The sequence below is a fragment of the Balaenoptera acutorostrata genome, chromosome 15, assembly GCF_949987535.1.
Source record: "Balaenoptera acutorostrata chromosome 15, mBalAcu1.1, whole genome shotgun sequence".
Classification (NCBI taxonomy): domain Eukaryota; kingdom Metazoa; phylum Chordata; class Mammalia; order Artiodactyla; family Balaenopteridae; genus Balaenoptera; species Balaenoptera acutorostrata.
In genome coordinates, this window is record NC_080078.1 from 24381372 (window position 1) to 24406065 (window position 24694).

Below are 24694 nucleotides of genomic sequence, written 5' to 3' on the forward strand. Positions count from 1 at the left end.
TTTAATTCTATCCTGCCTATTTTTACAGGTTGACTATGTCATTAAGGAAGCAACTAATCTAGATAACTTGGCTCAGCTGTATGAAGGTTGGACAGCCTGGGTATGAATGGCAAGACAGTAGATGAGTCTGGTTAAGCGAGGTCAGACATCCACCAGAATCAACTCAGCCTCAGGCATCCAAAGCCACACCACAGTCGGTGGTGATGCAACTGGGGGCTTATTCTGAGGAAACCTAGGAAATCTCGGTGCGCTAGGAAGTGAATCCTGCAGGACAGCTGCACTCAGGGATACGCCCAACACCATGGCCTGCAACCCCAGGGTCAAGGGTGAAAGAAAGAAAGCTCACCGCCTGAACACGGAGATTGTCTTTCTGCCACAGAACAGCTGCAAACGTGTCAGGAGGTTAGCTGCAGAAAGAAATCGGGATGCCGCGGAGCACAGAGTGATTTGGAACTCCATTCCACCTGACCCTGTGTGCACAATCCAGGAAAAATCAAACCCCGCTCAGAAACCGAGAAAACTGGGGCCGCGACACAGCCAAGGAAGATTTGATGCGTTCAGATTCTTGCATAACACTTGTTGCTTGGCAACAGTACTGGTTGGGTTGACCAGTAAGTACAAAAAGGCTATGCGATATGAATTTCAGAAATGGACTGAAGAAGGAGAGCTATGTAACAGATAACACTACATTGGAAGAACTTCTGAAATGAAGGGAAAAAAACCCACCCCATCCTCCTCCTCCCCAACCCTCACCATCTGCCCATCCCCCTTTACTTGATCCAGTAGATTAGCCAGCCATCTTTCACATTCACTTTTATTTCAATCCTTATATTTCATATTCTTCCATCTCAATGCTGTTAACAACTTAATATTTGGAGTGATAAACAAATTTTTCCAAAACCACCAATAACATGGAAAATGCAAGGATTGTTTAAAGGTCTGGTGATCACATACAAAATGTAATTCTGATTATTTAAGTCATTTCTGTGATTCTATCATGTACAGTTTCTAGAATTGTCACTGTGCATTCAAAAGTAATGAATCTAACAGACATTTGATTTAATGTACACTCCCCTTCGCTTATAGTGTACATTTTTGGGAGGTCATTCAAATTTTCCCTCTTCTGTGATTGCTGTAGTTTCTTTCATAGAAAGTAGCTAATCCAATGTAATCTTTTACCTTTTTAAAAACCAGGATAGAGTACCTATTAGAGTTTTACATTGTTGATGACAGATTAACAATAAAGTGATGTTCTGGTGGAGGTAGAGTGAAATGTTTTTTTAATTCAGTTTTCTCATTTGATACTTTTAATTTACAATTTACAAGATGTAAATTAAAAGTGCTTTAGTTTACCTGGCATTTTAGGACATATACATGAAACATCAGCAAAAGTGAGAACCACCAACATCTTTTATTAAGTTCAGTTATTAATGTGTGAAGTACTTTACTTTTTCCACAATTTTAAGTTTCCTGTTCAGTAGTGAATTCATGATCAGGGTTTCCTTAAATTTAGCATTGCATTTCAGTACTGACTGACTGTGTAAGCTCAATAGTTGATCCAAAATACAGACTAGAATAGGATTCCTAAAATCACATATCAACACAAAGTAGAACATGATTAAAATCTTGAGTACATTTTTCCTGCATTTTAGAGATTAGCACTGTGATCACTTTCTAGTTGCCAGTCTTCACAGACAAACTTGAAAGGTATTAAGGAAAAATTCCACATAGCTCTGGCCTTTCCTGTATTCTCATTGCCACGTTAATATATAATCTTTAAATACTCATGGGAGAATGCATTTCATTATCAGTGCTCTTTTAATACTTTGACAGGTATTACAAGAAAGGTGGTATCTTTGAATACCCCCATGTGTCTAATAGCAAGTTAAGGAAACTAGTGCATCAAATTTTATTTTCTTCATTCATCTTGAACCTTATTTTCACAATCAAAACAACCTATCTGGAATAATAATGCCATATTGTGTTTTGCACACTGCTTTATTTCCTAGAGGCTATTGCACTCATCACTTGATTACCTCTACTCTCTCTCAAGATTAAACAGTCTTTCAACAACATTCTTTGTCACAAGGAAAAACTTTTATCACAGTGATAAAACCAGTTCACACTAGTTTGTCCCTATAGGTAGTATTCAGAAATTGCTTCTTCTTTGGTAAAGAAGAGAAATGAAATAGGTTAATTTTATTGCCTGTGAATTTCAGGCTTCAGAGGTACCTGGCACCTTATCCTAGCGAAAATAAAACAGCTTTACATAAAAAACATGTGTCTCTGCTAAATTATCCATCACTTTTACTTTAAAATGGTCCCTCAGAGAATAGTGTGGCATATACATGTTTGGTTGTAGGGCAGATAGGAATAACTGGTGACTTCAAAGCTTGCTCTTCACTGCACTCTGGACAGCAAGACCCCCAGTCTGTACAGTTTGGCTTCTTCTGGGCAGTCATTTGGCAAGTAGCCTTATCATTTTGACCTGTTGTAAGAGAACTCAACAGTCAGATTTAATCAGAGGTAAAAGGCCTTGGTGATATATAGCAGATTGAGAAAACAAGGCTATATTTTGGTGATTATCTTGTAAAATAATGTAAAGTTCAGAGTGCTGTGGTTATGAAGTCATGCATTTTTGATTATACAAAAACACCTGTGGAAAACCAGGGGTCTGCTCCTCTCTTTCTCTCCCTCCCTCCCTCTCACCCTCTCCCTCCCCTTCCCCTTCCTCTTGCTCTCTCTCCCTCCCGCCCCACGCCCTTCCCCTGTCTCTCTTGTGCTCTCTCTTTTTCCCTCTCTAAGATTCAGGGGGTACACAATAACTTATGACCCTTGGAAATTGAAGTTTATCTTAAGTGTTTTGCTGTCTTTAATTTTCTAGAATTGCCTGAGTTTTAGTTGATTTATCTGTAAAGCTGTGGAGGCTTAGTAGTTTATGGTGCTGTCTGTATTTCTCTTTTACTTCGTTTCTTTGATGTGTCTTGCAGTATTTCATTATTTCTGGTCATGAATTCTTCACATAGTTTGCTAGATGATTATTAAGATTCTTTTGTGTCTGACACTTGTGAGTTGTTTGAGATATGTGAGGTTTCTGTGTGAGAACTGAGAATCAAGCTCTTGATCTGCTTCCCTAAATTGCTTTCTTAGAGCCCAAACCCCAGGTTCAGGGTGAGGGTTTTATAATACAAAGAAAAACTTCCATCACTTCTGCCCTTAACACTTGCCTCTATTACCTAAACTAAGTATGTAGTGTTCTTTATATTGTCCAGTGTTTGATGTTATCTGCATTGTTTTTGTTTTTAACTGTGGTGGTTCTGATGTGTGAAATTTAAGGAAAGAGCCATTAAAAAATTCCAAGCAGGGCAATGCAAGTGCAGCCAAATATTAGAGTTGATGTGCAATCTTAGGTCCTTTTAAATTTGGGGTGATATAGGCAGTACTTTGAATTGAAAAGTCTTCCTGGCCTATTTTCCTCCACATATTTGTGATTACTCTGGGGGCTTATTTGTTTTGGCAGTACTAAAATCAAAGAAGCTGGTTCTTCTTTTCTCCCAATTCTTTTCATATTAAAGAAAGCATCTACATTTAGCCTTGTTAGCTTCTGTTCGTATACATCAAAAATCAGCGAACGCTTTTCTGTTAGCACATTTAAGTACCTTTGTTTTACATAAAACCAGATAAATATGAAAACCAATGACCTTCCATTCTGTATCTTGAGATTGTAAAATGCCAGTAATTTAGAGCTAGGACTTTCCCCCTCCCCTTAAATCTAGGAGGTAGACTATGTTAATGTAAGGGTCATTTAAAGAAGTGACAGATTTTTTCATTATTTGGGTTGTATTAGAAATATTCCTCCTATGGGGAAGAGCTAGCATTATAAATTTTCCAAACACTGGGGAAGGAAATTCACTGTATTATGAACCCAGAAGGGTTTATTGCACTTTTCCTGCTTTTTTTTTATGCCTGGGTAAGAGTATCACCATCTCTTATTTACAAAAGGGCAAATGGACTCCAACTGAGAGAAGCTTTATAGGTTCAAGAGTTAGTTGTACAACATGAACCATTCAGTCTCTTGCTTTCCATGGGAATTTGGGCTTACTAGGCAAGCTGTTTGTTGCGCTAATGCAAAAGTGTCATACAATTAGCTCGACTTTTCAAGATGATAAACTTAAGGAATTGAATGTTGTTCTGAAATGCAGACTTGCAGAATGTTTTTATGTCTTTCGAAGCAGGCTTTTTTTTTTTTTTTGACCAAGTTTCAGCTCCTGTTTGAAGTTCCTGTGTCAATTTCTTTTTGGTTTAAATTTTCCTTATATTTCCACCTGTGATGTCAATGGCAACATCACACTTCACTTGTTAATTTACTTTACCCTTATTATGTAGAGTAAATTGAGTTGAACTGAATCTTCCTTGTTCTAGTAACATTGTATAAATAGAGTGGCTTCTCTGTACAAAAGGTTGTAATGCCTCCTGATGGTTATAATTTTGTGATTGTATTTAAGATTAAAAGTTGAATAAATCACACCAGCTTCCTGAAAGTGTTCATAATGCAACTTTTGGAAAACAAAAATACATGGCCTACTTTGTGCATATTTGCATTAACGTGGCAAAGATTGTATGAAATACCTGTTTTTCAAAAAATAAAGTCTTAAAAGACGTAGCATTTAAGCTCTGAATTTGTTGAAGTAGGTTCCAGAAAACTTAATTTTGGAATATGGGGAGCTTTTTTTTTAAGCTAATTACTAATACCTACAAAAGTTTAAAAACTTGATTCTAAAAAATGTATTTTACACTCAGTGTTCTAATAGTATTTTTGAATAGCAGTAGAAATTTTACTTCAATGGGAAAGTTCTTAGTATTAAGGCACAATTTATTAAGCTTAATTTTGTATTTCTTTAAAAACTCCTGTAGAATATTATTGACATGTATATTCCCTGGTGTATGAAAGCTCTGAAGGAAAACAATGTCCAGCGTGTTTTAATATCTGGAAATCAGACTGCATTTGTTGCTGCTAGATTATGTTAGGATTTATGTTAACTGTTCAGTCACCTGATATATTTCAAAAGTTCACATCCTGCCTTTGTAATACCAAAAAAAAAAAAAAAAAAGCTCCAAAGGAAGCTACACTAAGCGTGGGTGTTTTGTTTTGTTTTAAATAATTAGGGCAATTGGAAGCTTAGTTAAGGAACTTATAGAAGCGCTCCTAGGCTGTTAAGTTGCAAATCATTCTGGGCAAATGTTCCTTGAGTAACAAGTACTCTATGGAGAACCCATGCTACTTGGAAGCCGTTTCTTCAGGTTTTTTTCACCTACCTCAATTTCACAAGCTGGTGTTGAAAAGTCTTTCTTCTGAAGTTGTACATAGGGAACTTGGGCGAAAACCAGGCACATTCTGTAGCAAAAACTGATTTCCCAAAGTACACGTGGAGGTTTTTAAAGTCTAATAACCCCACACCCTGTCCTTTGGAAGAGGGCGTTGCTGAGCCTGTGTCGAGATCTCGCGCTCAGCGCTCTCCGTACATTCACTCACTGTGGCTGCCGACTGGGACCTTTTGATTTCCTTTGGAACAGGTAGCAGAGGGCCTGCTCCTCAGAGTTCATAACTTTCAAATCTCCCAAAATGGGCTGTCCAACTGGCTGCATTTTACCTACATAACCTGTTTTTCCCCAACATTCCCAGAAGTGGCAGTTTATTGAAGAGTCCCCTTTCCTTGCAAAGGCTTTTTTTTTTTACCCCCCTGAATTGTTTATACCTGATCAGATGCTTTATTTCTTTTCAAAGTTCCATGGCAAATTTCACACCTTTTTATGAACTTCACAGTGCTCCGGTCCCCCTGGTTTTCTTAGGGGCAGCATGTGGTCTGTAGCTGTGTTGGCTCACATTTCTTTGTCTTCCCTGAAATCTTATGAACCTGGTAGTAATTTAAGGAATGCTTTTAAAATAAACTCGATGGCATAATATAGATGACTATAAAAGGGTAAAAGGCTGGAAGTTAAAAGCTACGGTAAGTTTCCTGAAAGAGACATCTAACCAGGTTAACATTTGGCATTATTTTGTTTGTATTGAGTAATGAAAATGTTAACGCATTTTGAAATCCTGGAGAGAAATATGTGGGATTGTCTCACATAGTTCATCTAATTCTTAAATTGCAATAAATTCCACTCGTATGAGAGGGTTTACATCTTTCCTTGGCATGACCTTAGTAAGAAAGGATCTGTCAAAACCAGTCCCTTTTTGGAGGGGGAGCTCGTAGTTTAAGTGAAGTGCCCCACAAAGAATTTCTCCAAAAAACCCATGAAAATAAGCCAATTTTATAAGTCGGTGCATTTTTCACAAGTTCTTAAACTATGCCCAGATTTCCACACCCTCTCCGCCGCCCCCGCCCCTCCATCAAACTAAGGCCTTACTCCTAATGGGTAGGGAAGGAAAAATTGCAGAAAAGCTACATAAATGGCCCCTTTCACTTGTACTCAAAACCTCCTGAGATGGGCACGAGTCCGCGAGTCACATATCTGGGTCTAAGCTGCTCAGCGGCCTGGCTAGTGCTGCCAGAGCAGGTATTAGAAGAAAGGCGGGCTGACTAGGGGCACAGCCAGGGTCAGGGCCACCGTCTGGATCGGGAAGAAGATCCCAGCCAGCCAGCCTCCTTAATCACAATGCGGTTAGCGTCACATGCCCATCTCTGCCCTCCGCCTGATATTGGGTGGCATATTTCCTTGAGGACTAAATTCCAGAGAGGCTCCTTAGCTGCTTTGAGGTCCCCCGGAAGAGTCCGAGAGCCACCATAGCGGCCCGCCCTGGGGATACTGAGGCCATACCAGGCCCCGGCCAGGGGCGGTTGAACCGATTCCGAAAGGCCTGGGCGGGGCGTAGCACATCTCCTGGGTGCTGATTGGCCATTCTGTGTCCCCGCCCCCTCGGCCCCGGCGTGGTCTCACTCTCCTTTGATCTGGGTTTCAAGACAAGCGCTGAGCAGCGGTTGGTCCGGCCCGCTTAAGCGTGATCTCGATTTGCCCAATGAGGAGCGAACTTCGCGGGGTCTGTCGGGAAAGGCAGCTGGCCTATATAAGCGGCCTGCTGGGCGTGCCCTGCGTTGGGGTTGTTGTGAGTGCCTCTGAGGAAGGTAGGGTATTGGGGGCGTCTTGCGCTCGCTGAGGGGGCACCTCGGGAACAATGGCGGAAGGAGATAATCGCAGCACCAACCTGCTGGTGAGTCCCAGCTCCTCGTCGCGAGGGAACCGAGTGGGGCCTCCGGACTTCGGTGCGCTGCGGCCTCGTTCCTATCACCCGTCGCGGGCCCGGCCCTCCTCTCCGTTCCCAGGTGCAGGCGACGACGCCTGCCCTTTGGGCTTCTTGGGTAACCTCTGCTTGGCGGTCACTAGTCGTGTCGACTCCTACCATCCCCTGGGGAAGGTGCACGACGGGGCGAGGAGGGCGCGTGATCATTCACCGCGAATAGGGGTTGAGGAGGAAGCGGGAGAAGGGGGGCTGTGACCAGCCTGGGGTGCAGTCCTTGGCAGAGGGCCGCGAGGGGCTCGTCGAGCGCTTTTGCGGCCCAGACCCCAGCCGTATCTGGGTTTCCCCGTCTTTGATCTTAACCAGGATGTCCGTTCGCCCTTTTCCCTTAGTACTTGGGCAGGGGTGGAGGGTCAAAAGGCTGCTGCCGAGAATTTCTTTTAGAGCTGGCACAGCTTTAAAACGGCAGGGAGGCTACGAGCTCGCAGCTGGGAACTGGAAGTAGGATCCAGCTGGAGGGACAGTGGGAGGTTCTGGCGTTTGGAACGTGTAAGTCTGGGCGGGGGTGGGGGGTGTCCCAGGACGATTTTAGAGTAAGCAGGGGTCGGAGGGAACTGCAGTAAGGTTGTATCACAGGCAGACAGTTTTAACCTCAGCACGAAAACCCCCCTCAGAATCTAGGTAAGAACGAGAGAAATCCATCCATCTTCTCAGTTGCCTTTCCCCAGGAAAAGGCATGCTACTCACCACCAGAACAACAGTGAATAGAGAAACCAAATAATTTAATTTTGACTTTTGATTTTCCAAGAGCTCAGGTGCTAACGAATTAAGTGACTTTGCAGGGCAGTTTTGATTGTGCGTGATTTTCATTTTGCATTGGTTTTTAGATATGCATGACCTCTGCCCCCTTACATGCACACACACACCCCCCTTTTCTATGGTTAGCCTAGTGAGCCCCAGCCAGGTTCCTTTTAAGAGTTGATCGTTGCCCAAGTTCACACAGCTATTGAAACAACAGATCCTGGCCTGGAGCTCGGCTGCTCTTTCCACAGAGCCGTGTGACTTAATTTAAGGAGAACAAGGCCTTTGGCCTTGGATTTGCTGGATTCGGATCTGTAAACCTCTGTGTATCTCAGTTTCCACATTTGTAAAACGAGGATAGTAATGACACCTTTCTTTCAGCTTGTTGGGAGGAGTAATTAAAGTATAAGCATATAATACATTTAGCAGAGTTTCTGCCACATGGTATTATTTAACTATATTAAGCATGGTATATAAAGTCAGAAACATTGAGGTCACCTAAGTGTCAGTGTGGCACAGGTAACATCTTTATCAAGATTAAGCTGCCCTGTTTCCTGTCATTTGCATATTTCCCTGTGATAACAGTTGTAAGGACACATGGGTTTCCTGTTCCAAGTTTTTTTTTCTCTACCAAAATCAGCTTAAGGGCTTTTTGCCACATTAGCTCATCTGAGAAATCTACTTGCAGCTGATGGTCAAATTTGCAGAGAAATTTGAAGTCTAACCAAAATGTCCTGATGAGTGTAAGAAGCATTTTATTGAGATATATTGGGCTTAATATGCCTTTTATAATTTTCTAAAAGCACAGTAGTTTTCCTTAATCATGCAGATGATGCCAACATCTAAATGATTCCATTGCACAAAGAGCTATTTTGGAAATTGAATGCTGTTCAGGAAGAGGCTTTCCTAATGGATTCAGAAGTAGGGGGTTAAATCAATGAAATGACAAAACAACAGACCAATTGTAACTACCTGAAATGAGAAACTTTAAGTGATCCAATTTTATACTCAGGGCGCTGCCACTTAGTAGTGCATGGTTTTGGGAAAGTCCATTCTGAGCTCGCTTTCTTTAATTGTAAAATGGCTCTGATTATCCCTATCTTAAGGGGTCTATAAGGATTATGTTACATAATGCATGTAAAAGAGTAGCCCAGTGCTTGGACTTGGAAAGTGACCATTAAATGATAATTTTTTTCCCCATTGATTTCTGTCTTTGGTTTCAAAATTGCGTTTTTCTAAGAAACTAGTTTGTTTAAGATAGTGATTTGTAACAGCTGTTTTACATACCTGTTGCCTTAGGAGAATTTAACTCTCTAGGAGCCACAGAAATGTTGAGATTAGTAGAATGATCGCTTTAAATGTTACTCATATGTAGGCTGCAGAGACTGCAAGTCTGGAAGAGCAGCTGCAAGGATGGGGAGAAGTGATGCTGATGGCAGATAAAGTCCTCCGATGGGAAAGAGCCTGGTTTCCACCTGCCATCGTGGGTGTGGTTTCTTTGGTGTTTCTGTAAGTGAGCTATTAAATTTCTGTAGATTGTGCTTGTTGCTCATAAGGGCTCAGGTTCCATTTATGGAAGTGCCTGAATCTGTAAAGAATGCCTTTGCTTAGAGCCGTTTGCCTAGTTCTCAGTATTTGTAGTACTTTGTAAACTCAGTAACCAAGGCAGTTGAATAAATCTGTGGCTCACACTTTTTGGCCTTAGGACCCTTTACACTCCTAAAAAATGTTGAGGACTCCAAAGAGCCTTTGCTTCCTCATGTTTACATGAACCGTTACAGCTGTGATGTCATGAAGCTTCCGGAAAACTACTTGTGAGAAAATTAGAATAAAAAAGGCGAATAACATCTTTGAGAACCAGAGGACTAGGAGAATAAACATCTTCAGCTAGGACTAATGAGGACTGTGTTTTTCTAACCTTTATTAATTTTTTTTTTTAAACAGGACTATCTACTATCTAGATCCATCCGTTCTGTCAGGTGTTTCCTGTTTTGTTATGTTTTTGTGCTTGGCTGACTACCTTGTTCCCATTCTTGCGCCTAGAATTTTTGGCTCCAATAAATGGTAGGTGGCATAATGATGTGGCAGTCTAATTTCTGAGAAGTTACTGCACCTGGTAGCTGTGACTAGTGTGTTGTAATTAAGCACAGAGAATTGTCTTAACCATCAGATAGCTAGGGGTTAGATTTATCGTTTGATGTAAAGAATTTCTTAGCTGATTCAGATATAAATCACAAACTTCCAGTACTTATATCTCCATAGTTCTTTTATACTCTAGCATTTATTTTGACTTTTTTTTCTTCCTAGACCTTTTTATTGAAGTGAGGCTTTTTAAGGTAATGTTTTATCAAGGATTGCAGACCTCATAATGGGCTTTCCATAAAAGTAGTACGTCTACTTTTACATTTTTTCCATTGATATTTAAGATAAATAATATTAATTTCACCAGTTACTTTTGAATGAATATGAAAACAGTAACGTAGATTTTCTTTGCCTGTTCATTTAGCAACTATTTATTGAATGTCTACTTTTCTATTAGGCAGACTCTTCTGGGTGCTGTGAAATATTTTGACTTTTAAGATTCATCTTGGGACTTCCCTGGTGGTCTAGTGGTTAAGACTTCGCCTTCCAATGCAGGGGGTGCGGGATCGATCCCTGGTCGGGAGCTAATGCCTCCCAGGCAAAAAAACCAAAACATAAAACAGAAGCAATATTGTGACAAATTCAATAAAGACTTTAAAAAAAAAAAGAAAAAGATTGATCTTGTGTTTCACGTTGAGACCTTGAGGTAGTGCAGTGGAGGTTAGCAAAAGTGCTTTAGAATACATTCAAGCTGTATATATAAGTGGGTTGTTGATTGCATTTATACCACTCTTTGAATGGGTTACTTATGAGTTCCCAAGATAAGTGGCTGTGGATCCTGTTAAAGTATTTTTTTAACTTCCTTCTGGAATGTTGCATTTCTCTTTTGATCCAAATAGTGAGCAAAACTAGATATAGGAATGGATTTTTTTCTCCTAGCTGCTATTCTCTCTTGGTTGTTTATTTTAATTTGATTGGTAGTCTACTTGTGCCTGTAGTTTTTCGTTCTCCTGATAATAGCAAATTATAATTCTATAAAAATAAGAATTTTAAATGTAGGGTTTGCTTAAGTTATGGGATAATTAAGCATTTTTGTATTGAAATAAAGATGTTTCTGGCATAGCACAATGGTTAGTGTTAGGAAATGTGTTTTGAATTGTTTTTCATTGTGCTGCAGTTTGGGGGGCAAGTTTGTAACTATGCAATGTAACAATTTAACAGAATCAACCTCAGACCCTGACTTTATTAGCCAGATAACATTCTAATCTGCTAATTCATAACTCCTGGAGAAACATTTTCAGAAGTAAGCTCTTGAAGTTTCGTGGTAATCAGTATGTGGCTCAGTCTTATCTACAGAGCGATTTTGTTTTTTGACCTTTATGAGGAAGGAAGAACACTGTTGCCTAGCCACAGTCCAGCCTTGACTATGGGCAGCATACGAGGTCTGATAATTTATAAGAAGTTCCAGGGCTCAGTAGAAGCCCTTCTACTGTATCTGTCACTGCAGATTTATAGGGACAAGGGCTAGAGGAGAGAAAGCAACACATCTCCAGCATAGGGCTTACTTTTTATAGCAGCCATTATGTCTGTATAGCAAAGACAGTACAAAGGCAAAATTTCTTTAAAAAATTAGAACCCAAAATACGTTATAAACTACAAAGGGCTTTTTGGTGGATCTTTTTGTATTCTTTCTGCTGTTTTGTTCGTGATTATATTTTCCCTCAATGGGACTAAATTTATAAGGAATTTGGATTTGAGCTCTTTGTGGCTGCCTAGGCATCAAATGTATGAAGCCCAGTGGAGGGTATTGTGCTTTGAATGCTAGTAGTTACTATCTTACTGACAAGTGCTTAAATATAACTGTTTGGTTGAAACTTCACATCTTCCTCAAAATAGTGGGACTCTGATGGGTCACCACCCAGGATTCATTGGGATCTGCAAAATAATATAGGAATAGAGAAATTAATTCATACTGATTTCTGCATGGCTCATAGTAGGCATGAGGCTTTTGTTACTATCATTGACCAAATTTGGCCTTAGAACCATAGATAGCCATTACTTTGTACACACACATGTGTCTTTATGTTAAAACTTATTCCTGTGCTATGAAAGGAGTCTTTCTTGCCATGCTGAGCAGCTTGTGTGTGGGATACAGTTCTCCGACCAGGTTTTGAACCCAGGCCCTCTGCAGTGAGAGCACAGAGTCCTAACCACTGGACCACCAGGGAATTCCCAAAAGGAGTCTTAATGGTTTAAGAACTTTTTCTATAAGATAATGGTGAATCATTGTTGTTTTTATTTAGATTTTCTTTAGAAGATAGTTTCTGAAATTTGAGAGGACGGTGTATTTCTGTTTACTGTTAAGATTTGCCTGTAGTAAAGGGGAAGATTCTTTTCCTAGGACCACTGAGCAACAGCAGAGATTCCATGAAATTTGCAGTAATCTAGTAAAAACTCGACGCAGAGCTGTGGGCTGGTGGAAACGCCTCTTTACGCTAAAGGAAGAAAAGCCTAAAATGGTACTTTGTTGGTTTTGACTTCTTTAAGAAAAGCAACATTTTAAGATTGAGTCAATTTTTGCTTCATTGTAGTGTAAAGCCTTTTTGCTTTACTTTAGTTGTAGTTTGATGTTTATCATTATCTGTTGGTTTAACTCCTCTGAGTACAGTCATAAATATTTATCTGTATTAGACTAAAAGTTAAAATTACATTTTGCATTGAATTTTTTATTCTTGTAGAGGTGAATTTTTTCTGTTTCTCTTTTATTTACTGAAATAAATGTAAAAGACGTATACTTAGGAAGCATTTGTTCTCTTTTAGCTTCACTTGAGGTTACTATGTGAAGTTATTAATTGCAAAAGTAGTTAACTTACAAACTACTTAATTTACATACAGAATTATAGTTATTCTAGGAGAGAATGTATCTAAATTGTATAAAGTCGACCTAGGGAGTTTTCTATGGGTTTTATATAATACATAGATACTAAATATTTTTAGAGAAAAGTGGGAATAAAAAGTTATTTTCCAATCTTTGAAACAACCTCCTAAAGTTTCTCTTCTTAGTCTGTTTCTAGGAGTTGATAAATTCTTGTTATTTTCATTATTAGTACTTCATGACCATGATCATTTCTCTTGCCGCGGTTGCTTGGGTGGGACAGCAAGTCCACAACCTCCTTCTCACCTACCTGATAGGTAAGTCTTTGAGGAAAAACTGCAGGCACATCCTGGCCAGTAAAGTCTAACTGGAATTTAGTAAGCAGTATGTTCCTGCTCACTGAGTTCCAGGCAGTGATTAAGGACCTGTGTGAGTATGGAAAGATGACTAAATCCCAGGTCCTTGTTTTCAGTGAGTTTGTGGTCTTATCGGAAGTTAAGACAAAGAACTAATAACCAAGGTAGAAAGTAATGTGCAAGAGGTATAAATAAGCAGTGTGTCTTATCTGAGGTTGGGAGGTATGAAGCAGAAGCTTCTGGGGATAAATACCAATGGAAATAATGGATTTCATGTTACTTCCTCCCATTAGAGTGTGTAGTAGTCTGAAGAACTACCTTCTATAGTAAATGTTAGAATCTTTGGGAAGTTAATTGCTGCCTTTGTAATTTTATTTTGTTTTGTTTTTAATTTTAAGTGACTTTCTTACTCTTGCTTCCTGGACTAAACCAACATGGAATCATTTCGAAGTACATTGGAATGGCCAAAAGAGAGATAAACAAGCTTCTCAAACAAAAAGAAAAGAAACATGAATAATGCATCTGCTTTACTCAGTGTGATTAATGGCGTATACATTGTCCTTGGGGACAGTGTCTGTTATGCTGTCTGGATACTAAAATGTTACAGATGTAGCTCTTTGCTGTCCCTTATTATGCCCTTAGTTAGTAGAAATTCCGACTTGCCAAGTAAGGCTTTATGCCCAGTGTCTTCAAGGGTATGTTGTCATCAGCTGGCCTTATATGGACAACTCATTCATCATTACCATTTGTCTTGGTTTTTCTCACCCAGGGTTAATTGAACTCTTACTTTTAAAATAATATAGTGGTGAACTTCATCCTTTAGTACAGTTAACAGTGGCTTGGGAGAACTGTGCAAGTTGATCTTCGCTTTAGCTGGATACAAGATCGTGGTCTGTGACTACAGGAAGCTGGTTCCACTGTCTGCTTCCACACTCTGCTTAAACAACTGCCTGGCTTCGTGAATACAGAAACCAAGGTTACCACTTCTGATGAAGAGACCAGTTAAGATTCATTCCTCATTCTGTTTCGATACTGTGGGAGAAGAATCCTCATGGAATAAAATGAAAGTAATTCCATGGCCTAGTATGTGTTGGCGTCTCCCGAGTGCAGAATTTAGCAATTTGTTGGAAACATTGATCCTTCCTCCCAGATGGGGAATCTGACAGGCTTAGAACTCTTGTTCCCGTGCACTTAAACGTGAAGTTAGTACATCCTTAAGGGCTTTTTAGTAGCAGGCTTACGCAAGATGGTATTTAGGATTTTTAGCATACTTTTAATTTAAGATTTTCAGCTAACTGAAACTAAAGTACATAATAGGTTAAGAGTCATGTCTGTGACCTTCACTCCAAGACCAGCCAATAAAGAACAAAACTCATCCTGTGTTTAGTCAAGATTCATTTCAGTAGAAAATCCTACTAGTTTTTCAAGACCAGAATAAGCCTTTAAAGATAAGCCTCAAGATTCTCATTTTATGGTAACGCTGGCTGCTTTTGGTCCCCATAGATGGAGTAGTTGAAATCTGTAGGAATGAACCTCTGAGGGCTGGAAATGTGACATATTTGGGAACAATTCTTAAACTGATTAACTAGCTGTAATATAGTTTTGTGAATTTATTGCACTGATGCTGTAAAACCTGGACCTTGTGGTATATCTGTTCCTAAATAAGTGTTGTTTTCTCCCCTTCAATATTGCTGTAAACAGTGGCACCCATGTAGCATATGTTTGACTTTTCTTTTTTAATGTTTCATATACAGACTACCATAATTTACATGTGTTTCCTCATTGTAAATAAGCTTGTCTTCCTAGATTTTTGTGTGTGTGTGTGTTCTACCAATTAACTACTTTTGCGGTTTTAATCCTGTATTATTTCTCCTACTGTGTTTTGTGTAAAAGGGGAAAAATAAAAAAGCTGGAAGCCCTCCTTGTGTCCTTTCTTTATAGCTTAGCCAGTACAATGTTTACATGATCCGATTTATGTACCCAATTAATGAACTACCCTGTGTGATCATTACATAGCTATAAGGTGCTCTTTAAGAACAAAATAAAATAAAAGGTTTAAATTTATTCATTCAGTAAACATCCAGGCACCACCCTAGATGGAAAAGGAGATACGATGAATAAATGATGGCCAGAGGTGATGTGTGAGGGGGCCTGGTTGGAAGAATAGGCAGGGAGCAATGCAGGAGAGTGCCTGCCAAGGCACCTCTGTACCCTAGGGCCTAGCTCAGAATTCGGTACCTGAGCTGCTCAGTAAATAATTGGTGGGTGACTTTTGTCTGCACTTAGAATTTTTTAAAAAGTAGAGCCCCAGTTGGACATTTTATCATTAGGCCTTACTATCTATATGTGGTGGATCCTGGGAACAGATTGAATGTCAAATTAAATCTCTTGCTCCCCCTCTCCCCCAAATGTATGGATCCTTCCTTGGAGCCTCCTGGGGGCTTGATGATGTCCAGAACAGGGAAGTCTCAACCCAGTCACCATAGGTCTCCTGGTCATTGGATGCTCTGAAATGCTGGTCTTCCACATGCAGCTATGATTACTCCCCAGGCCAACTTGGGTACTCCTGTGCCAACTCTGGCCACAGCACAGGTCCCCTTTCAACTTGCCTTTGCACCACCTCTGGCAGAGGTCCTATCATTCCAGAATTCACGGGATGACAAGAGGCAATTTATACATGGCCCTCCCGCCCATTTCCACCCTTCTGCCCTTATCGCAGTTCCAACCCAACCATTCTGAGATTTCTGTCCATCTTTATGTGCCCTCCTAGCTCTTAATATCTATAGGCCACACACCCTTCCTAACGTTTCAGGATCCCAAAACCCCATAAGTAATTTAGTAGCTTAGACAAGTTGTCAGTGACCACTTTTTTTGTTTTGATTTTTTAACCTACAGCAAAATTTGAAGACTGAGTCAAGATTGAATTTAGTTTGCTCCCTCATTTGTGAAGTGGAGATAATAGTACAGATCTCACAGGGGCATTATGTAATTGCATGTGTTGTTTTGAGGATTCAGTTAATCCACAGGAGGCACTTAGTGGCAGTTAGGAATTAGTAGTTGTTGGTACCCTTCACGACACAGGTCACATGGCACTTCCTCTGTGAAAGCTTTAGCAACTTTCCAGGCCGCCTCGCCGTTCTCACAGCACTTCATATTGGCGTCCTATGTGGCGCACTGCCCAGTATTGTGCTGTTATTTAGAGATCTGTCTCTGCTAGGATCTGTACCTCTTAAGGGCAAGAACTGATATTTTTGTCCCCTCAGCTGGTACAACACCTGGCAGGCACATGGTAGGCACTCATTAGATATGAAGGGATGAATGAATGAATGAAGTGTATAAAGAGATAGTGGCTGGTACTAATTTTCTATTTATGGTAAGGCTCTTGAAGGAAAGTGGATTTATTCACTTAACTTCCCACTGTTGCTAAGGCCCTCAGTTAAGGTGAGCACCACATTTTTAGTCAACAGAATGTGTTGTTAAGGGTACGGGGAACCAGTTCTTAAAGGAAATGTTCATTAGAAAAGCAAATGTCCTTTTGTAAATGTAAGTTACAACCAGAGATTTCTATATCCCGGAGATGTTCAAACTGGGAGCTTGGCTCTCCTCAATGTTCACCTGGGATTTGAGAAGCATTGGGGGCGGCGGAGGTGGGCTGTGATGCTAATCACAGACGCTGACTGAGCACGCACGCTGCCGGATTTTATGTGTCTCTTTTATCTGGATTATTTCATTTACCCTCATAGCAACTTCAACTGATTGGTGTATCATCCCCATTTTGCAAATGGGGAAACTGATTTGCCCATTCATTTAGTCATCAAATACGTATCAACTGCCCACTATGTACCAGCTGACTTTTCTAGAAGCTGTGGGTACAGCGGTGAACAAACCAACCAAATCCCTGCTTACTTAATGGAGACAGACGATAAATACACTTCCAATATTTCAGGTGGTAAGTGCTATGGAGAAAAATTAAGCAGGGCAATGGGGTTGGGGGGAATGGGGAGAAGGTTGTATGAGTGTGTGATCGAATAGAGACCTGAGGAAAGGGAGGGGGAGCAAGTCTCCGGATAAACTGGGGGGAGGAATACTCAAGTTAAAGGGAAAAGCAAATGCAAAGGCCTTGAGGCAGAGTATGTATGCTTGGTGTATCTGAAGAAAAGCAAGCCAGGGGCGGAAGTTGGGGGGATGATGTTCCTAGGTAAGGAAGCAGGTGTGCACGTCAGGGAGGACTTTGTAAGTTTTGGTAAGGAATTTGGATTTTACCGAGGGTGCTAGGAACCCTTGGAGAGTGCAAGGTCTGCCTTAAGTTTTGAAACGATCATTCTGGCGGCCAAGTGGGAAACACAAGGAAGGGTAAGAAGGGAGGGTAAGGGTGACAGCAGCGAGGAAAGAAGTCTATGGCGGAAGTTGCAGATGTTGGGTATCTAGCCTGAGGTTACTCAGCTCTGGAGAGGGCGGAGCCAGAATTCACCCTCTCCCAGGCCGCCAGATCCCGGGCTTCAAGCCGTACCTACTGAGCATTTATTTACTACGTGCCAGACATTTTGCGAGCCCTTTGTCACCATTATCTCATCTGATCCTTGCAATAACCTTTAAGAGGCTGAGCGTTTATTTTGAAACATTTGTGGCTTTCTTCCAAACTGTGTATCTCAGAACTCGAAAGCAAAGTCTGGAACTCCAGTAAATAATTTCTAATATTTAGGGAGAGTCAAAAAGGAAGCACCGATTAAAAAATATATTTTTGACTGTATGAAAAAGTAATCTATACATGTTTCAAAAAACAAAACTAAATTGTATTGGGAGAAAAGCAAGTCTTCCATCCCAGTTCCTAACGCCCTTCGCAGAGGCATTTACCGATTTCTTGTGGGTCCTTCTAGAGATACTGTAAATACGCAAGTATCAAAATTCATTCTAAATGGTGAACAGTTACTGCAATAAAAATTTGCAAATATCTAGGCCCTTGTCAGTTTTTGACTTTTACGGATTAGATGCTAGAAGGGAGTCAAACCTATGCTAACACCGCACCTCCACCAGCTAGCTCCCCAGGACCTCGCCTGCGTGTTCGACTCCATCGACTCTCTACTGCCCACCCCTGAGGAGGCTCCGCCCCTCACCCGCCTCCTTCCACTAGGCAATCCATTTTTTAATTTTTTTGTTTTTGGCGGGCCTTTGAAAGTCTCGCGATAGCCGGACCGCTTCCCATAATTCCGTGCACTCGCCCCTCCCAACTTCTTTCCGCCATCTTTCCGTGCCGGTGAGTATCTCTCTTTGAACGATCTAGTATCATCCGTCGGCTATCGGTGCCATCCGGTGGTCTAGGTCTCGGCTTCGGTGCCCTGCGAGGCTGCCGGAGACCTCCTGGGCCGGGGATACTATCCTTGCGGTGGTCTGGGCAGGCGGAGGCGGAGTCCTGCCCGGCCGCCCCATGCTCTGCAGTCTGGGGAGCCCGGCCTCTGGGGCGCAGGCCGCAGCCCTGGCGGGACCCGGAGCTTTCGACCGTCAGGGGGCAGTCCCGACTCTTTCGGCGGCGCCAGGACTTCCCATTAGTGGTCGAGGCAGCTCCTTGGCTCCGAGAAGCATCGGGGAGCCGTAGCCTTGGTTGGCCGTGTAGCTTCCCATTACTTAGGCCGCGCCGGGAGCTTGGGAGACAGAGGACCCTCAGGAGGGAAAACTGGATCCTGCCTGGGGTGGCGGTTTGCTGGGAACGAACTTGGGTCGTCTGGGCTCCAGGGTTTCCCCTCAGACACTTTGTTGAGCTTGCGGAAGCAGGTTGGATCCCTGCTGTTGTCGTTTGAGGCATGCCTCTATCGTTAGCTTTCGAAACGATTAAAGTTCGTGCCCATTGTGATAAGAGTCCATTCTGGTGCATGTAAAATGTTTCTGCTTACCGGTGTGCTACGATTGCTGTTGGGCATAATTTTAGATGGCATGAGGACGGACGTTTCATTTTAATAGTTACGGGTGTTAGGTGAGAGTTGAGTAGTATCTTTTGGGTGTTAGGACAAGGCTGACACTGAGTCAGTTGGTTTAAAGGACAATGTTAATAAATAGTACAGATGCTGCTGGATTCCAGAAGTTTGGAAAATATTGCTGGTGATTATCAGCTCCCGTTCTGAATAACTGACGTACCATGGCTGGTATTTTCATTTGATTAGTAGTCGACATATTCCTCTAGATATCCTGGGGAACTAGCCTGCTTAGAAATGGGGAAACTTCCTCATGATAGAGGCAGAAAGGAAAGGATGTGTTCGCAGTGGAATGATTGGGTGCCTTTTAATGACAATGCCAATAAAACCCCTGTTTTGTTTTCCCTGAACAGCCATAATGGTGCGCATGAATGTCCTGGCTGATGCTCTCAAGAGTATCAACAATGCCGAAAAGAGAGGCAAACGCCAGGTTCTTATTAGGCCGTGCTCCAAAGTCATCGTCAGGTTTCTCACTGTGATGATGAAGCATGGTAAGTGTCTTGCTGTTTATTATGTTTTGAAGTAAACATGTTACAGAATGGGTCCTGTAGAAGTGAACTGTTGGAGTGATGTGGGAAGATGGGGGAACAAGGTGGCAGTCATACATGGGAACTAATGCAATTGATTGGGGCTGTGGACAGGGTAGTTCTGGACAAATGATGCTGTTCAAGAAATACTGAGTAGGGTAGAACTGTTGAAAGGAGGGGGAAGTTTGGCAGCTAAAATGGCCTTTCTTTGTGTAACATTGCAGCTGCAACATGTCACTGAAAGGGCCCTGAACCTAAGAGCTCCTTGGGATGGAAAGGATTGTTTTGTCTTGGTCACGAGGTAGCCTTTGGGAGTGGGAAGCCGTGAAAAGGCAAGGAGGAAATAATCCCCTTTTTAAAATTTCAGGGTGGATTGTTTTGGGTGTTGCCCCCTAAATTTTAAAAATTATTTTTAATACAGTCACTTGTGTTCTGTAGGTTACATTGGCGAATTTGAAATCATCGACGATCACAGGGCTGGGAAAATTGTTGTGAACCTCACAGGCAGGCTGAATAAGGTAAGAATTGATTATCTTCCACGTTTAAGAACCTTCAGAATGGTCTGATAAGGTGGTCCATGTTATAATTGCTCTTGTAGAATCAGATAATGTGCTTGCTTTAGGTTAAAAAGATTAGGGATTGATTAAAATCGTTAATTTTTATATATGACCTTTTACTTCGTTTGTTCTCCGGGTAGAATTGTGAGTTAACCTAGTGTTTGTGGAGTAGAAGGTATCTGAAGGGAGATGCTGGAGGGATGGGTGAAAATGAACAACTGATGATACTGGTGTTTGAATCTTGGGTGGCTCAAGGCCACTAGTCCTGGCAGTGTAAATAACTTTTGGTCCTTCGTCTCGCTTGGTGATTGTTGGGTATTTTGAACAGAGAGTATGGGATTCTCTAACTATTAATATTTCTGTTTTTGCTGACATAGGCTGAATGTATGTCTTTGAGGTCTCTTCTCCCTGTAGGCATAATCTACTGAATCTATTTGATTCTTTTGACTTTGTGGTTTAACTGATTCCATGTATTTTGGGGACAGGTATCTGTCTATAAGCAAGTTGGGGGTCTCTAAGCTGCTACCGTGCTTTCTGTGTTCAGGTTTGTAGCTTTCATATTTGCAAGGGGTCCAACAGAGTGGGGCACACGGGCCAAGAAAGTGAGTGGTTAGTGACAGGGGCCAGATTTATTGATAAGGTTATTTCCTGGACCAACAATTCCTATTTTACAAAGGTGGTTCCTTATATAGTGAATTTGCTTCTTGTGTGGATACTTAGTGTCAGATGAAAACTACTGGATTTGAAGCCTTTGAAGAATTTTTGAAGGGAATTTTGGGCCTATGTCTTGTTTTGTTCTATTGTAGCCATTAGACTCCAATCCCACGGAAGGATTTGGATTCACTTCTTTTTCACTCTGACCCTCACAATGTTCTTGAAGTAGAAGAGGATGTGTCTTTTTTCCCCCTATTTTTAGGAGTTAGGAAGCTGAGAGCTGAGTCCTGCTCAAGGTCTCAGTAAACTGTGGAAGAGCTGGTTCCAGTGTATAGTTTAAAGCTGTCCTGCAGCAGCTTTTGTTGGTGTTAAAAAAGCAAAACCAAAAAAACTTAGTTGGAGAAGTGCCCTGTACCACATTTCTCTGGAACTACACATAGTAGCTTGAGAAATAAGTTTCAACAGAGTATTTCCCAAATGGAACTCATTTGTGGCATCCTTGTTCTGTGGTTTACTAGTTTAGAAAATCCTGGCTAACAGGTAGTTGAAATCTAGGCCCTGCCACACTTAACTGTTTGAATTAGTTTTTGGTTTCTCTCAGTTGCAGTTTTCTTACTTTATAAGACATTCTTGTCTCAGTTTCCTTCATGCAAGAGATAGATGTACCTTATTGTGGAAATGTAATGCAGCTGGGAAGTAAGGTAGTGTTTAAAGATTATAGATTAAGAAAATTCTTGCCTTCATTGTATCCTCTTAAGATTCATCTGCTTTGGGAGTGGATGTGCTGGAGTTCTGCTAGCTGAATGGAAGGGATTTTTGCTGCTGGAATAAAGCAAGCCTGGGTGTGGTAGTGTAGAGGCCTCAGAAAGGTCTTTCACTGTAGCTTGCTTGGGTTTTCCCTATTCCTATCCCTGTATTGCTTCCATCCAGTGTGGGATTGCCCTTGACAGTCAAGTGACATTTGTAGCTGATAAGGTGATGTTATAAAAAGGAGAACCTGAGTGGGCTTCCTGCCGTGGGGCAGTTGGGCATGACAGGTCCATTTTCAGTTTCTGTGGGTTCAGATCTGTCTAGGGAAGTGTACCAGCTCCAAAGACTTCACTAAGTTCTAATCTCATAGCCTCTTTTAGTTTACAGTTAGGCATCTTGGAATCTTGAATGATTCTTACGTGGATGTGCACACACAACTTGCTGTCTGCTCTCTTAGCCCTCTGAAGGTACTAATCCTGAGTGTTCTCACATGATCATTTCTTGTGTGTAAACAGCAGGAGGCTTCCTGCTTTGATTTTTTTTTTTTTTATAGTGCGCTAGTGATTTGTAGAGTTGGTGGTATGAGCAGGGGGCGGGGTCACATTTAGCTCTAATTAACTAAAGAGGCTTTTAGTCCCCTCATTTTCCACCCAGTTGGATCTAGTCATAGACCTTGTGTGAACCCACGGATAGATTCATGTAGCCTGTTGGTGGATATTTGAAATTTTATTGTGTTTTATGGTTTAGGTATGATTGATCGTAGTGCCTTGGCTCTTAGCTCTCACTGTGGCGGATAGTTGTTGCTGTGTCATCTCTCCCCACCCAACGCTGTCGTAGCATGCAGGTGGGATAACTCTTTACCTCTTTCTGCCTTCTATACATTTTGCTAGATTAGTAGGGCTTGACTATAATTTATTTGTCTAAGACTTGAGTTCTTTAAAATCTGGTCATTTGTGCTGAGACAGCTCTGCGGGCCATAGGAATGCACACTGGTGTTGTCTTGTGTTCTGCCTCTTCTGTTGACTTTTTCAATAGTTTGCTTTTTCTTCCTAAGTAGGCATAGTCTTAATTAAGTGTGTTTTTCAAATGGCATTTATATCAAAGATTGTACAAAATAGTTACCCATTAAATGTTGAGTTGGTTGGTTTATATGACTGTTCAGTTATAAATGCATTTTAGTGTTACTCTTTTTCTGTTATTGGTGAAGTGTGAACAGCGTTTTCTCTTATGTTTTTACAGTGTGGAGTGATCAGCCCCAGGTTTGATGTGCAACTCAAAGATCTAGAAAAATGGCAGAATAACCTGCTCCCGTCCCGTCAGTTTGGGTGAGTCGATTTTCCGTATTTAAAAGTTAATGCTGTGGATCCCTGTGATGCAGTTTGACTTGAGCTTTTTTTTTTTTTTTTTTTTTTTAACTTAATAGCAGTAGCAGTTGTCTCTGTTTCCATCCTTGACTCAAGGATTAGCTCCTGTGTTGCCATACGTCATGTGTTAGGCTCTAGTTTCTGAGAGGCGTGGGAGAGCTGAGGCTGGCTGAGAGACAGCAGAATTGTGTGCCCTGTAATGTCTGCTCTTTTGGCTCAGTGCGTATAGTTCATATATGTTCACTGTGAATCCCCTCCTATGGCCAGAATGACTTCTCAACCATTGGCCTCTGGGGAAACTCGATTTGAAAATCTTCCTCCTCGGTAAGAGACTGAGTTCACATCCTGGTTTTTCTGCTTTAAATCTGTGAGGCCTTGGGCAAGTCATAGCCTTGATTTCTTCATCTTAAAAATGGTAGTAGTTCTCTTGCAAGTTATAGTATCACCTGATTTAGTTCTGGTAAAGCACTTTAAGATCTGACACAGTAAGTGCTTATCTGTTTGTGGTTAAGAACTTAAACCCACAGTCATGTTTGGTGATGCTGAATTTACTCCCACTTTGTGGTTGCCGTATAACAGGTATAGTGTTATGAGCGAGTCATTTCTGATTGTAGTTATGATACTAATTTTCATGCCTCCCAGTTGGCATACCTTCTGTGTCTTACGTTGATCCCCATAGTAACCCATGAGGTAGCCAGGCCAGGTGGGGCGCCCTTTGTCCAAATAACTCTGTGTACAGTAGCTTGCCTGTGATCGTACACACAGTAAGTGGCAGAAACAATTCAGTCAGTGCTTTAATGCTTTAGACTGCATGTCTCCTTGAGAGCAGAAAGTGACATTTTGAAGTTAAAGGAGTTCCAGTCTTTGCTTTTAGGTAACATTGCTTCTCGTTGTTAGCTGAGGCCAGGGCTGTATGTGTATAGCTGACATCTCTGGGTTTGGGTCTTTGGTTCTAGGAACCGTGCCTGTGTACTGCCAGCCTGTGGAGGCAGCATTAGTCTGTGTGTCCATTATGGGAAGGCATCTTAAGCATTGATAAATGTTGGAGTTTTTCTGTACCAGAAAGTAGCTCTGTGTTGAACATTCTTAGGAAAAACTTACCAGCTTTTTTTTTTTTTTTTTTTAAACTTTCCATAGTTTCATTGTACTGACAACCTCAGCTGGCATCATGGACCATGAAGAAGCAAGACGAAAACACACAGGAGGGAAAATCCTTGGATTCTTTTTCTAGGGATGTAATACATAACGTGCAAATAAAATGCCTCAGAGGACTCTGGTGCTTCCCTCAGTCGTTTTGAACTTTGTACAGCAGAGTAGCAAGAGCGTCTGCGGGAGTGTACAGCCTTTGTGTTGATTGGTGAATGCTGTTTCCTTGACGTAGAAGAAAGTTTTGACTTGGGATAACTTTCGCCATCACCCTTGTGGCTCACCAGAGGAGGGTGTGTCTGGCCCTGGATGGTTGACTGTGGGTTGGGGTCCAGGTGGTGAAGCTGTCCCTTTCTGGAGTCTTACATTAGACCTG

General features: G+C 41.4%; 3 protein-coding genes across 6 annotated transcripts in view; all 3 read left to right on the forward strand.

Annotated features, from left to right (window-relative positions):
* SMG1 (SMG1 nonsense mediated mRNA decay associated PI3K related kinase) overlaps positions 1–4663 on the forward strand; it is a 97472-nt gene extending 92809 nt beyond the window's left edge. For all 4 annotated transcript variants that reach the window (XM_057530204.1, XM_057530200.1, XM_057530202.1 and 1 more), the window contains one exon: positions 29–4663. In XM_057530204.1, the coding sequence (XP_057386187.1) occupies positions 29–106 (78 nt within the window). In that variant the 3' untranslated portion in view covers positions 107–4663. The remainder of the gene's footprint in view (positions 1–28) is intronic.
* Positions 4664–7055: 2392 nt separating this feature from the next.
* Positions 7056–15275, forward strand: ARL6IP1 (ADP ribosylation factor like GTPase 6 interacting protein 1). Its single transcript, XM_007188328.3, has 6 exons — positions 7056–7213; positions 9417–9550; positions 9986–10105; positions 12525–12642; positions 13231–13315; positions 13753–15275. Exons 1-6 carry the CDS (start codon positions 7178–7180, stop codon positions 13869–13871), a joined length of 612 nt encoding a protein of 203 aa, XP_007188390.1. The 5' UTR covers positions 7056–7177; the 3' UTR covers positions 13872–15275.
* Positions 15276–18501: 3226 nt separating this feature from the next.
* RPS15A (ribosomal protein S15a) lies at positions 18502–24444 on the forward strand. The gene is made up of 5 exons (XM_007188329.2): positions 18502–18608; positions 19674–19811; positions 20286–20365; positions 23048–23133; positions 24310–24444. The coding sequence occupies exons 2-5, from the start codon at positions 19679–19681 to the stop codon at positions 24401–24403; spliced, it is 393 nt and encodes a 130-aa protein (XP_007188391.1). The 5' UTR covers positions 18502–18608; positions 19674–19678; the 3' UTR covers positions 24404–24444.
* The last annotated feature ends 250 nt before the right edge of the window (positions 24445–24694 follow it).